At 34.9% G+C, this 13,749-nt stretch overlaps 1 protein-coding gene across 2 annotated transcripts in view; it reads left to right on the top strand.

Annotated features, from left to right (window-relative positions):
• Nucleotides 1–13,749, top strand: part of Nox (NADPH oxidase) — a 439,945-nt gene that overhangs the window by 376,256 nt on the left and 49,940 nt on the right. For both annotated transcript variants that reach the window (XM_074181192.1, XM_074181191.1), the window contains exon 3: nucleotides 6,354–6,448. In XM_074181192.1, the coding sequence (XP_074037293.1) occupies nucleotides 6,354–6,448 (95 nt within the window). The remainder of the gene's footprint in view (nucleotides 1–6,353; nucleotides 6,449–13,749) is intronic.

The raw sequence follows: 13,749 nt of genomic DNA, 5'->3' as shown, positions 1-13,749 counted from the left end.
GAAGAGTGGGCCACCAAAACTGAGTTTTATAGCGATATAACGCTTCTTCCCAACAACGATAAAACTATAATACATGAAATCAACATCCAGGTGTCATTATTCTTGAATCATACGTGACCCTCGGATTCTAGTTATACATTATTCTCACAATTTCAATCACTGTGACTATCCTAATCAAATTGCACCAATGGAATGAAATAGTCAAACATGATTGTCATTTGATATTGAAATGATTCTTCAGAAATTCACAAGTTGAATTTGATATTATCGTAATTATTGAATATTCTATATTCAACAATTCTTATTGTTATTAGCGTTCTGTGGAGCTAAAATATCATCAACATTCCAATCAATATAAAATCTACCTCACCATCAGTAATAAATCATCATAAGATGGGTATCAAATGTGCCCCTAATGCCATTAATAATTTGAAGAAGGTCCAAATCGCCTCCAGTATTTTCTTGAGGCATACATCAAGTCAGTCAACCATTAAAAAATAAATAGAGTATATCATACCAGAATCTACAACTACATGCATTACTGCCACAGGCGCTGTATATGAAAAGCGGAGAATGAAGGCTAGTAAATAATGAGCGTTTTCACGAAAAAAAAAAAAAACAACATTCGCTAAAGATGTGTTCCGCCTACGGTTCGTTACTTGTACCTACTTGAATTTATTGTATATTCGATCAGTTATTACTACGGAAATCAGAACTTGCTGAGTCGGGAATACAACAATAAAGTACGAATAGTTGTCAGTTGAATGAGCGACTGATCCGTTTTCCATAAATCATTCAGAAATTTGAAAAATGGTTGATGAAAGAAACCGTTTTTTGGTGTTTACAGGATTGGCCGTAAATAAATTTCATTACCTAAAATATTCACACAACCAATACCTGAAATTTGTTCATATATAGGATAGGTTATGTTAGGTCAGAAGTGAGTATGTCTATTCGACCCTACACCGCAACCCGCAAGGGTTTATTGTGGCTCACACCTATCCACACTCCCGAGAATATTTTTATTGATTTGTGTATGTGGTTGGAGTCTTCCATTCTCTCCGCACACAATTCAATAGCGTAAATTTCCGCTTGAAATACAGTCGCATAGGTTCCTAGGCAGGTTGATATCTCTGTCCTGGGTCTACGACTAAAAACACCTGCACCAGAACCAGAAGGTATTTTTGATCCATCTGTGAACCAACAACTATCTGCTCTCAATATCTCCTTCTCCCTTCTCTACTCGGGAACAGTAATTTATAAGACAATTTGTAGTTGACAGTTGGAGGCATAATATCAGAGATCATTCCCAGAATGCTGTGACTTCCAATGTCAACCAACAGTCTGTTGCACTCTGCATGAAATTGATTTGTGTAATTGACAATGTGCACAAGTCTATATACAGTCCATCTAGCCTCTCTCTTCAGAAAAATGTGGAGAGGAGGTGGATCTGGAAGGATCTCCATGGCCGCTGACAGTGTGGCCACTGATGGCCAGACAAGCCTGCCTCTATAAGCCAGAGAGCTTCGCCTGAGCCGTTTTCTGTAAAGCTTTCGGTCACCAGACAATTGCACCATAATTGATCATTGTTCTGACAATCATCACATGAATCCAATGGATTTGTTTGGGACCTATTTCCCAAGTTCCACCACAAATCCTTCTATGTGTTCATAGGAACAGGCTGGCTTTGTGTAAAACTTTTTCCAAGAAAGAGTTCCAGGTGAAATTATCATCAAGGACAATACGAAGATATTTCACCTCCGTTCCAAATGAAATGACCTCACCATTGAGGAAAATTACCTTCTCCTGGTGAATGGAATTATCACAGTTTTGCTGTGGTTAATAAACATTTGCTCCATCAGGCACCAACTGTCAACAATGTCCATCGTGCTTTGGAAGATATTACAAGCTACCCTTCAGGACGTGGACCTTGCCAAAATGACAAGGTCATCTGCATAACCTTGCAGATCTACTTTTTTTCTGCCGAAGGCATATATAGATCACATATAGGAAGAGAGCATACTTGAAGACTGGTTGTAAATCAAATTATCTAAAAGAACAATTCGTTCAGGCCAGTCTCAAGTCGCTCACCCTGTAGATTGATGGAGTGATACCTATCAGAAGACAACTATTCCCCTGGTTAATACCACGAATGGCGTCAGTGCAGTATTCTTCACAGAAACAATTCCGGCGTATGCTGTTAGCGATACAACTGCCGGAATCGATTTCAGTTACAGACCGTCAGCGCAACATAGTGTCTATCCCCAACAAGAAGTCTATGATTTCCCATAATTAACAATCGAATTCCTTTCAGAGTACTATTTCTGAAACAAGGCTGAAGCGAACGACAAACAACATATTTGTCATCGCACCATCTGCCCGTAAACGAAATACTAACCAACAGCATATCCGAATGGCCCAATTCGGATATGACGTTGTATATAATCCTGTTGCCCTTCGTAGTATTAGCCAGGGGGGTATCTGTTTTCTGATAGATGTCAGTCCATTAACCTACAGTGTAGGTGAGTTGAGACTGGCCTGAACAAATTGTTCTTTTGATAATTTGACCTGAAATTTGAATGAAAACGTACCATAAGAAAGACCTCAGAAAAGTTGGTGTTATGGAACGTAATCACCTCAAATGACAGGGTTTGTGAAGGATGCAAGTTCAAGATGGCCCCAGTTACAAAATGGCGAATTGAATATTTTTTTCACAACTACCCCAATATGGGTATCAAATGAAAGGGTTCGACTAGTAGAATAGTAGTACACTTTGAAAGAGATGGCCGCAGCTACAAAATGGCAGATTACATTTTACCTTGTAATACTGAGGCGCTAAATGAACTAGCTAAACAGAATGAGGAGAACTGAGTAACAAAATTAGAAAAAAAAATGTTAAACGGAAAAAAAGTTAATAATGGGGTAGATGATGTACCAAAAACCCAAAAATAATTTGGAAGGTTCTAGGAATTGATCAGATAAAAAAATAATAAAATCGTTGGGCGTAGTATTTTGAAGTGAAATTGACAGATGAAACTTTTGAAACGCCGACTGGGCGCCATCTAGGGAAAAAAATCAAATGAAAAAAGGAGTCTTGTGACACATCATTTTGAAGCTCCTGACAAATGCTTCACAACCCTAAAGTATAATGTCAATATCTTCAACTACTACAAAATGGCGGAACTTTTGATAATTGTCTTAATACATTGACATTTAACTACATAATATGAGGTAATAAGCTTGAGATCAGTTCAGGAGATGCTCGAAATGGTTGCCTTGAACTTCTTTACATATGAACAGCCTTTCCGATATTTCACGCCGAACATTTTCGAACACAGTAACGTCAATATATCTACAAATATTTATTATTCTCTATCGTATATCCAATATTGAAGAAAGTTTAATTTCGTAGACCTTTTGCTTCAAATAGCCCCATAAAAAAAGTTCAAAGGTATCAAATCTGGCGAGCGGGCTGGTCATTCTGTAGGACCTCGACGGCCTATCCAAAGACCGGGAAAAGTAGTATCCAGATAGTTTCTTACTCGTGTGGAGTAATGTGGTGGTGCTCCATCTTCAATGGAATACAATATCCATATCAAATTCATTAGGATTCGCTTCAACGACTTCAGTGATGAGGGGGTCAAATACAGTTCCCCAAATAAAATTGTTATTTTCGGTTGATCTCTTTGATTTTTGTTCAGGGATTTCAAATCAATTTATATTATATTAGACAATGAAAGTCCAAACTGATAAAATACAGTTCCCCTGTTGAATTTTTGATCAATGAATAGAGATCCTACAATATGGTTTCCCAATATTCCTGGCGTTAATTGTTTCTGTATATTGGGTATGTGTTTCCCGGAAAACGTGAGGGTTGGTGTCACTCCAATAACGGCAATTTTGTCTGTGAATATTACCGTTTGAAAAAAATGTACATTCGTCACCAAAACAAATATTGTGGAGATAGGTAGGATACCTTGCATTGGTTTCCGTCATGATTTCGGAGAATTCTGTTCTTCGATCAGGGTCATCTTCAGTTAATTTATGTACCATTTCAATTTTGTATGGATGATACCTATTCCTCTTCAAAAGTCTCTACACAGTAGAAGGAGACACCTCATAAACATTCGCGACGGAATAAGTAGACTGTTCTGGATTTACTACCATCAACAACATTGAAATAAAATATCATTTAATAATTCGAGCATTCAATTATTCAAATGTTTAGGAGAATCCAAGTTAGATATGATCAACATTTATATTATATAACTCGCCTGTGCATAGTACTACGTTCAGCGTGACAAGTGTGAGTCTTATAATGACTCGCTGTAAAAAAATAAGATTGATTCTTCAAAGTAATTATTTTAAATGAATAGCACGTGATAAATATATCAGTGCTATTATCAGTTACGGAGGAGAAAATAATAATATCACCTAATAATCGGTAATCAAATAAAAAAATAATGAATCAGGAAATATCGAAAATCTGGCCTTAATTTCCCACGATGTATGATGGTGCTTGGAGTTCTTGGTAATGTCCTAAAGAGATGACGACAACTTGTAGCAGTGCTCTTATGTAAAAAAAAAATCCACTGTCAGCGAGCGTCAGTTTTTCCAAATGATTCGTTTCGAGATTTTTTTTAATATCTAGGTATCGTTCACCTGAAAATGAAAACACCTGTTGGTATGTTATGTATTTTCTAGATACTATGAATGTTTATTACATAGCTACCTTGATGCCATTTTCTTGAGTGATGTATTTTAATTTTTTTTAAATCAATGAAACAATACAATTCCGATACTCTTCAACTAACCATTTGAATTTTCATCATAGAAGTGAAGCATCACTATTGCGTCGTCTTTAACAGCGCAGTAAACATTGAAATTCCTACGGTCTTGAAATTGACGTTCCCGAACTGAATACAGGTTTGTATCGCTCTAGTAGTGAGAATTCCGCTTGTTGAATATCCCATTTTTGATAAATTTCGCTTCGTCGCTCCATATAATATACCTCAAAAATTGGTCGTTTTCTTGATTTTTCATAATGAAGAACTCCGCAAAGTTAATTCTTCTCTCATAATCGGATAGCTTCAGGACATAGACTGAAGTATGAGAATACGGATGCCATTTATGTTTTGCTAATATTCTCTGCATGAATATTTTATTCAATCCCAAATCTCGTGCAGCATCTTTCAAAGATGCTTCTGGAAAAGCAGTGAAGTACCCAAGCACTGTAATCGCATTATCTTCATTGTCAACCACCGTTTCAGTTTTGATAATTTTCCTTTCGATTGATCCAAAGTTCGTAAGATTGAAGATTAATCTTCTAATGATATCTGGAGATGGTTTCGGTTTTTCTGGATACCTTGTAGCATAAGCATCACACGTTCTTGTTAACACATTTTTGCATTCGCCATAAATCACCAAAAAGTTAAAAAAAGCATGATTATTATGAGCAGCACAAGCCATATTGTACCTTCTGAGAGCACGAATCTGACAATGAACAAATTTCATTTTTCACCAAACATTGTGTTGAAAGATGGACAGCAGCCTACTAGAAATATCAACATTTCGGGAAAGTTTGTAAATAATGGAATATCTCCAAAATTATAAGTTTTGGGTATAGGAAAGTGTATCATAACCCTTCCATAATAGAATTGAACCTTGAGGAAAAAAATGGGGGTTCCCTTTTGATAAAGTTGAGATTTTTTATTTTTCTCATTCACTTATTGGACCCTAGTTTTTGCGCACCCTGTGGATTATTCATTGGAAGTGTGAATGATGCGTGATCCGTTCAACCTTCAATTATCACGATTCACTAGCTGCATATTTTTTAAAATGTTAATTTATATAAAAATTACGTATGTGCGAGAGGCTGCATCTGTCACTTTTTCTTAAAAAAAACTCGAATAACCCGAAAACGGTTCATTTTGGATGAAGGCTATGATACATGAGTTAGAATCTAAATCATGGGAAGAATTCAAAAATGAGGTGAAATACAGGGTGTGCCTTTAAAAATAACAAAAATGACGTAACTTCCGGTGAAACCCGAAACGTCACCTCAACGATAATATTTCAGTTGAATTCTTCATTAGTTCTTCACCCATCCTACCAATTTTCAGAATCGCCCTACTCTCAGTTTTCTATATAAAGATTGCGATAACTCGTCCAGATATACCCTGTATACTCATTCAATGTATTCGTTCATGACTGGGTTTCACAAGAATCAATGAAATTGTCAAATAAATAAACGTTGTGCATTCTGAAAATGTTCAGGAGCATTCTTTCTGTCAGTGCATCTGTTCCCATGCATATAATAGCTGGCAATTAAAATAACCTCATTTTCTTTACAGGAGCTTTTGGAACAGCTATTCAAGTTATTCGACCAGGACAGGGACCATTGCTTACATCAAGAAGATTGGATAGAATTTCTTAAACAACGTCTTACGTAAGTACTTCATCTTCGTTTTTAATATAATAATAATTATATTTTAGAACACCAGATTTGAGTGCAATGGGTACTTTTTTCATACGTCACTCGATGAATACACCCTTGGGTGTCAGTTAGGGTGATATAAATTGGTTTAGCAGTCAACTGTTTTGGATACTGAAAATACTTTTCCTTCACCAGAATAAATAAAGGTCAAAAAAAACTAAAAAACACGCTTTTGAAGAGCATCGAACTGAAAAGTTGAAATTATTTTTTTTAAATTAGCTTAAAACCATAACGAATGAAAAATACTAGTATTACTGTGAAAAAAGCGACGGGCGCTTCATATACAAAAAGTATTTTTCGTTCGTTATGGTTTAATTTTATCTGAAAAATAAATATTGTCAACATTTTAGTTCGATGTTCTTTGAAAGCGTGTTTTTTTAGTTTTTTAAACTATACTTATTCTTCTTTTTTTTTCGTATGCTATAAAAGCGTATTTTTTCAGTCTTTTTAAACTATACTTATTTTATCTAAACTTTGAAATCAATCAGCCGTATATATTTTAGGAAAACAACCATTGATATTTTCCGATTCCGGAGAGGGAGTCTGAAAATCAGCTACCAAGCCCAAGGAGGGCAGCAGGCGCGCAAAGGAGGGTTACAAATAAGGCAGCAGGCGCGCATGTTAATTAAAAAAAATAATTTTTTCAAATGAAGAAATACATGTAAAGTGAGTTCGAAATATATCAAGGAGGTTAGGTACAGCGCCATCTGCCCGCGAATAGATCAAGCAATAATGTCAATAATTCTGTCCCGAGCATTCAAACGGGAATAAATATGAATTGAAAAGGAGAATTACAAACAAACAAACATACATACATACATACAGGTGAAGCTAATAAAAGCGCGTTGAAATAAAAAAATAATACTTTCTTCAAATGAAGAAATACATGTAAAGTGAGTTCGAATTATATCAAGGAGGTTACGTACAGCGCCATCTGCGCGCGAATAGATCAAGCAATAATGTCGATAATTCTGTCAAATACAGATCCCGAGTATTCAAACGGGAAAAAACAGTTACAAACAAACAAACAAACATACATACTGGGGAAGCTAATAAAAGCATGTTAATCAATAACAATTAATTAATTAACAAAAATACGAAATGCTCGTCAGGAGACAGTATTTTTGTTGTGGCGGGAATTAAATATTTTCGATAGATTTATTTCACCCCAGATATTTCAAATTATGTTTATCAGGATACACGTTTCATCAAAAATCGATAATGATTGACTCGTATCAGTTTGCAGCTCCATCATAGGAAAATAAATTCAACACAGCATAATTATTTCGTTATAACTAATCATTGAACTGTCGTTCTGACAGATTTTCAGGATTTTTGAAAGATTTTCACGCCATTCTCTTCCAAATGCAATTTTGATTAGAACCGCGCTTCTTGAAATCGGTCGCCTTCTTTGAAAAACTACTATTCTCCTCGTTTACTTTAAAAAATGTTCTCTTGGTTCAATCCATATAGATTTGAAATATGTCAATTTATGTATCTCTGACATAATATTATTGTCTAAGGATCTTTAGATAATGATAAAACATTAGGTGGGCTGGAAAGTTCGTAGGTTAAAACACAGATGGCACTACTAATATTGAATCCATAACCTTAACCTTCAAAAGACACAGCTGTTGGACCGTTAGTTTGTGAGACGGTATATTTTGAGTGGAGCAACTTTTCTTAGTTTGAAGACAATGTATAAAAAATAATTTCGTGTTAATGAAGCATTGCTTTTTGCCGAAAAAAGTACTGTTGAAGCCAAGGCTTGGCTTGATAAACGTTATTCGGACTTTGCACCAGAAAAATCAACCGTTGACAAGTGGTTTACTAAGTTTAAACAAGGTGAAATGTGCACCGAGAACGATGCACGCAGTGGATGCCCCAAAGAGGCTGTAACCGATGAGAACATAAAAAAATCTACAAAATAATTTTGTATGACCGCATAGTGAACTTGATCGAGATAGCTTAGGCTCTAAAGATATCAAAGGAGTATGTTGGACATATCGTGCATGAACACTTGGTTATTCGAAAGCTCTGTTCAAAATGGATGCCGCGCGAGATCACAATGGACCAAAAACAACAACGAAGTGACGATTCTGATCAGTATTTGAAGCTGTTCCACCATGAAAAACCAAATTTATGCGGCGATATGTAACAATGGATGGAACATGACTCCACCATTTCACACCAGAATCAAAACGATCGTCATCTGAGTGGACTGCACGTGGTGAACCAACTCCAAAGTGTGCAAAGACGCGAAAGTCGGCTGGCAATGTTATGGTATCAATTTTTGGGATACGCATGGTATAATATTCATCGACTATCTTGAAAAGGGAAAAAACATATCGTCATTGGAGCGTTTGAAGTACGAAGTCGAGGAAAAACGGCCCCATATAACCGCTATAATCGTTGAGTAGACCTTGAAGGCAATTATATTGAATTATGAAATAACAAAATGTTAGCCTACGAACGTTTCCCTAACTGTTTTTCATATTTCATGTTCAAATGAAAATACAAATGAATATAATTCAATATATTTCTATAAAACTATATATGAAACAGCTTCATATACATATCACTTTGCTTAAAAAAAATCACTCGTTTCTTAAATCAGAATGACGATGCTCATAATATATCTAAAAATAAAAGCAAATTCATTAAATATAATCAAAACATATAATTATCGGATATTAGAAACATATAATTATCTTGACCAACTGATTTGGAAGCCAGAAGCCAGTCGGTTAGTGAGTTCTATCCATGAAACAACCGTTGTTGTGAAAATAGATTCGATCCCTGCCCTAGCACCTGATGAGTGAATTGTAATTCACGCTCTGAGTGATCCTGTCATGTGGGTGTTTAGTATAATCACTGCATATTGCCTGACTCGCACAGAAATGAGACCTCATCAATCCTTGACTATCACAAACTTCATGAAGACTTCGAAGGGGTCATTTCATAGTGGGATTACCTTCAATTCATAAATTCAAATGTCTGCATAGATACATATGCAGTTTACTGATCACATTTTCCAAGATACTTAATTAAAATCCGAAATTTGAACTCGGCCTACCCACTACGAATTCACAAACAGGGTCAATGCTTGATATTTTACTTGGCGTTAGAGTAGCGAAAAAAATATGACAGAAACAGTTGTTTAAAGTATTATTTTAACTCTCCGTGTGTACCGAATTTGATGACAAAAAGTATCATTTTTGTACTAGACGTTGATCTTGACACAAAATAATTTGATAATGTGTATGCCAGGAATATTAATAATACATATATGGATAACAGATAACTAAAATATTTTAGATTTTTGGAAATATATTTCAAATGAAAATTAGTTTAAAAAAATGTCGCGTCCTGTTGTTTGATCATTCACTACTAGTATGTCATAATTCATAATATTTAATTTATTTCATTGTTATATGATCCTTTGCATGCCCTGCCATCTACTGGGCACTAGAAGAGTGAAAAAATATATCCGACCATTCTGAATATAAAATAGCAGAATTCTAACTATATTGGAAGAGATCTTTAAAAAATGGCGGTAATGAAAGGATAATAACATTGTTTAAAGAAACAATTAATATATGATGGGTTGAATATGTACTCAATGTATTCTGTTTGAAAAAAAATATGTTTAAAATCTGTTTTTTTCGTTAACCAGCTGTCGCACCCCTACTAACGACAACCCTCAAAAGTCGAAACTTGTGCGAGCTAAGAATTACCGAGGTCTTACCTTTTAACGTGATTCCTAACACGGGTTGGAAGATAGCAAGTGAAAATCGATCGTTCAGACTAGGGCTTGAACCACCGACCAACACGGCGGTCAATTCGAGTGAATGAACAGAGCACCCACGTCGAACCACCTGGCTACCGACCGACCATTTCCATACTTTGAATCTGCAAATGAATATCAGTCAGATTAGTGAGACGTCTGCGGTAAATCTTTAATATTTCAATTGAGGATTTGAATGTCAAAATAATTCAGAACTATTTCATTAGGACTTTTAAGTATTGTCAACATGATCAAAAAAAGTATGTGTGCCTAAATGCGATAAACTGAAAAACTCTTGAATTATTTTCTTGCGGTTTTTACCACTGGACGAGATGATTCAAGAGAAAGATTTGTATAATTTATTAATGTTTTGTATGTATTGCTTGAAATATAATGATATTATTCCCAATAATCAAGGATGAAAATGCTGTCTGATCCCTTTGAGATATATACAACTTAACAATTTGCTACATATTGTTCTTCTTTAAAAACTCTACAAAAAACTCCACGACGTCTAATTTTTCAAGGTGCTCACTATAAAAATACAATATGATAGTTCAAAAGTTACTCAGATGAATACAGTAAAATATAGATATATAGATAGTCTTTATTGAAGCTCACAATTCACACAATAGAAAATATAACAGTAATAAAAATGCATTGCAAATAAATATTTCCACCTCAGACTATTATTCTATATTTAAGAAATGAATAAAAAGTTACATATTAGGTAGTTTTTAAAGCATCTATGTTTAAATTTCATTCCAACGCTCTGTTTACGTAACACTTACTTGCAAGCTTCATGGTAGGATATTCTATATATACGACATACTTTAATCTGTCGTCAATATGTACACGTATGACTTGTATTTTTGTACTCAACGAAAAATACAGATTTTCAACACATAATGTAATGTGCGCTGGAAATTCCCGATTTGCTGGTTTCTCCTCGTTATGTGTATTTCCGAATCTGAAGCAGGTTCTGATGTTGTACTCGGACCCAGTTCTTCTTATCCTTTCCGACAATCCGTTGATGTAGGGAATTGCAAGCACTGGTTGTGACGGCCTCTCTTCCTTGCGCGGCTCTTGCTGTCTTTTAGCCAAAGTCTGTTGCACCATCACTTTGGAGTAACCATTCCTTTGAAGATATTTTTTGATGATGCCTAATTTCTTCTCGAGACCTTCCACTGTATTACAGAGCCCAAAAGTACGATCCACTAGAGTCTTGACGGTACTTCTTTTAGTCAATTGATGGTGGTTGGATTCGTTTTTTTTTTTAATATGAAGATGCAGTGGCTTTTTTGTTTAGTATACAGCCATGTGGAGTAACTTGTCCGTCAATTGGCCGATAATTCATCACGCCATTGTATTCCCTTTTATTTAAATAATGGTATGACTACAGCTAACTTCATTTGGTCTGGACAGCTTGAAGTTTTTAGACTAGTATTGAAAATATGACACAAAAATGGCAATAAAGACATGTTCAAGGATTACAACGGCATGTTTACTATGCTACTCCTCATTTTATTTTTAATTTTGCAGCTAGCTGCAATTATTTCCTGTACACTGATTGGGTGAAAAAATATTAAGTTGGGACATATTATTGATATAGCAGAATTTTTAATAAAGCATGAAATCTGATCAACTACAATGAGTGCAGAGTTGACAAAATAGTTGTGGAACTCATTTGCTAGATTAACTAAACATCACAACTATAAGGTAGAGTAGCGTCATTATTGGCTAGCTAGTTATTCAGTTGATTGATTACCGATACTTCAGGTAGTTCTTGATGTGTTATCACTATTCTATATCAGGCTCTTGAAGTGTTCGCTTTTTACTCAAGTCATAATCTATAAGATTCGCTATTTTCATTGCAAGCAACATGAAGTTTACTTAAAAATACATCCCATTTCGAATTTGCGCCGTTCTTTATGTTCTTTATGCTGAACGCATTGTTGAATTTTTTGTATAACATTCTGAAAAAAATCTTTCACGAATGAAATCACACTCATTGATAGACACAAAATGTTGAGTAGTTATTATTTCTCCCATATATGGTCAGAGAGGCAAGAATTCAGAATGAAAAAAAGAGAAATGAAACTTTCTATGTTTTTTACCACTTTTATTTGTAACTAACGTTACTGTAGTTTCGTTCTATAAGGACTGTTTCAAACTTATACAATAAGTTTATTGCATAAGTTTGAAAATGTACAATAAGTTTATTGTATAAGTTTGAAAATGTCCGTATAGGACGAAACTGCAGTAATGTTAGGTACAAATAAAAGTGGGAAAAAAAAGGTTTCATTTCTCTTTTCTTCATTATGATTTCCTACCACGTAGTAACGGCTACAGCCATCAATTTATTGAAAGAATTCAGAATATCTGAGCTGAAAGCAATATCATTCTCCATTATAATATTATCCTTACAAGTTTTTGGTCTATATTTGAATATTCGAATTTTGTAACTATATTAAAGTAGTTACTGCTTTACTGCAAAGGAAAGCAACATGTCGAAAAATTCTGTTTTTTCCTTTGAATTTGAGTAAAAATTCACATTGAAATTCACTACGATAATAAACAAATAGTTGGCTTGCATGAGCAATGAAAGTAAAGAAAGCATTTGTATGAATAACACTTCAAAATCACCACTTGGAGAGCGTTAAATAAATATTATTACATATACATTGTTGTCTATACAAAAATTGGCACCTGCACATTTGAATTCATTCATTACAGATAGGTGACATATATCTTTTCTTGTCCGGCCATCATGATCCATTTTGCAGTAGACAGCAAAACCTTCGTGTTTGCCCTCATCCCGACAGAAACAGATGATATCGGCTGTCAATTTCAAGTGATTTGAGTCCATATGATCACTATGTCCTGTTTGCTGAAGTTTTTCGCATTTCTTACATCTTTCACAATATCTATGTCCAACGCATATGGTTTTATGAATGCTCCAAACATATGGTTTGTTATCTGCTCCTTTAAGATTGATTCTGAATTCCTACCATGACAGCCTATCAGAATCAATGTTTGGGCATTTATTTAGTAAAAATGTAGTTGTTGAGTTATTTTCTCTCTAACAGAAGTCATCGTATCCTTCACAAAACGGCTCGGTGCCTACGAGATTTTTACAACTAGGTTTGTCAAAATAGTAGTTGTTTCCGTTGTTGTTTTGCGAATGAATATTATCTTCAAGATGTTTTATGTGGGCTTTGTCTTCTGTGTTTGACTTTTCTTGTGATTTGATCCATTGATTCAACTCACTTTCTACTTTCAGTGCTTCTGCCATCATTATATTCTTCTCAATATTCTGTTTTTCAATGAACTTGTTCTTTGCCTGTGCTTCCTCTATCAGTTTTTTTATGGTCTGTTCTGGAGAGCTAATTTCTTCTTCTCATTTCTTGGGTTTCTCATAATAATGCATTATATATGCGACACGTGTCGTATATATAATGCAATG

The sequence above is a fragment of the Leptinotarsa decemlineata genome, unplaced genomic scaffold, assembly GCF_025532065.1.
Source record: "Leptinotarsa decemlineata unplaced genomic scaffold, Ldec_3_MD MMD2_tig00026307_RagTag_RagTag, whole genome shotgun sequence".
In the NCBI taxonomy this organism is placed as follows: Eukaryota; Metazoa; Arthropoda; class Insecta; order Coleoptera; family Chrysomelidae; genus Leptinotarsa; species Leptinotarsa decemlineata.
The sequence above is the reverse complement of the archived record's forward strand: the minus strand, read 5'-3'. Positions and strand labels throughout refer to the sequence as shown.